The 1734-nt window shown below is 29.1% G+C and overlaps 1 protein-coding gene across 1 annotated transcript; it reads right to left on the reverse strand.

Annotated features, from left to right (window-relative positions):
• Nucleotides 1-614: 614 nt before the first annotated feature.
• LOTGIDRAFT_176439 (hypothetical protein) lies at nt 615-1666 on the reverse strand (the record flags this gene model as incomplete). The annotated part of the gene is made up of 4 exons (XM_009049379.1): nt 615-704; nt 785-844; nt 1371-1518; nt 1587-1666. The coding sequence occupies 4 exons, from the start codon at nt 1664-1666 to the stop codon at nt 615-617; spliced, it is 378 nt and encodes a 125-aa protein (XP_009047627.1).
• Between the last annotated feature and the right edge of the window lie 68 nt (nt 1667-1734).

Below are 1734 nucleotides of genomic sequence, written 5' to 3' on the forward strand. Positions count from 1 at the left end.
GTCTGATTCTACAGTTAATAATACATGTATAAATATTCTTCATTCTTCACTGTCTGATTCTACAATTAATAATACATGTATCTATATTCTTCATTCTTCACTGTCTGATTCTATAAGTAACAAGATATTTATTTTTCTTTCTTCACTGTCTGATTCTAAAAGTAACAAAATAAACATTCTTCATTCTTCACTGTCTGATTCTAGAAGTAACAAGATAATTAGTACATTTTTCATTCTTCACTGTCTGATTCTAGAAGTAACAAGATAATTAGTACATTTTTCATTCTTCACTGTCTGATTCTAAAAGTAACAAAATAAACATTCTTCATTCTTCACTGTCTGATTCTAGAAGTAACAAGATAATTAGTACATTTTTCATTCTTCACTGTCTGATTCTAGAAGTAACAAGATAATTAGTACATTTTTCATTCTTCACTGTCTGATTCTAAAAGTAACAAAATAAACATTCTTCATTCTTCACTGTCTGATTCTAGAAGTAACAAGATAATTAGTACATTTTTCATTCTTCACTGTCTGATTCTAAAAGTAACAAAATAAACATTCTTCATTCTTCACTGTCTGATTCTACAAGTAACAAGTACATTTTTTATTCTTCAATGTCTGATTCTACAATTAAACAAGATATATATTCTCTCTGATTCTAGAAGATAATTATTATATTCTTCTTTCTTTACAGTTTGATTCTACAATTAACAAGTTATATATTCTATATTCTCCACTGTCTGATTCTAGAAGTAACAAGACATGAACAAAGATTTCTTACCTTTAATGGCTTCCTGCTGGTTAAAAATCCATCTGCAAGTCTGATTTCTTTGGAACCATCCTGCAACTAATTCAATTCAATTACATATGAATAATACTTTTTTTGCATAAATATAAATTGGAAATATGCCATTTGATGGTGAAGTATTTTTCTTTTTGTTATTTGCAGTTTCTTTTACCTCAACTATATTTTTCTTTTAATTAATTTAATGCAAGGCCTGATACGAATCAAGACAATACTTATAAGCTAGGAAGGGCTGGTATTACATTAAATACTGGTATAAGAATTTATATTGTTAGTAATACTGCCAGAATAAAATATACCAAAATATCCCCACAATCTGATATATGGTAGACATCTACACAATTTTAACAAGTAACTTAAAGACTAGGGTTTTTTCTAGAGAAATTTTTGTTTTTTGTAACATCTAAAATTTTAGATAGAAAAAACAACAACAATTGGTTTTGAAATAAGTAAAAAATATATGTTATTGCTATATATTCCCATCATGATATATTAATGCTCAATATTGTAATATACTCATGAACCAAATAGTCAGTTAGTTTGAGACTGAAATGTTACAAACCCTTTCAGATTCTTGATCTGCTTCTCCAATGATGGTTATTTCCTCTTCTTTAACATCAGTTTTCTTCTGTTTGGTATTTAGTTTCACTGGAGATGGAGACCTAGTTCTTTTGCTAGGTCTACCTTCATCTTCTGCTGGGGATGGGGACCTGAAATTACCATTTGAAATCAAATTTCATTCAGCAAACATCTGTAGTTTCCTCAAAGTCAGATGTACCTTGGTAATGAGTTTCTTCTGAAAAATTTGCTGCAAAGTCCAAAGATACATGTGGAGCCATTGGGAGTGAATTCTGACATTTAATGCTCTACTGTGACTATTGCTTATGGTTAACCAAGTATCATTTCGAATTAATATCTTACGAGGT

This window comes from Lottia gigantea, assembly GCF_000327385.1.
Source record: "Lottia gigantea unplaced genomic scaffold LOTGIsca_1347, whole genome shotgun sequence".
Taxonomy (NCBI): Eukaryota; Metazoa; Mollusca; class Gastropoda; family Lottiidae; genus Lottia; species Lottia gigantea.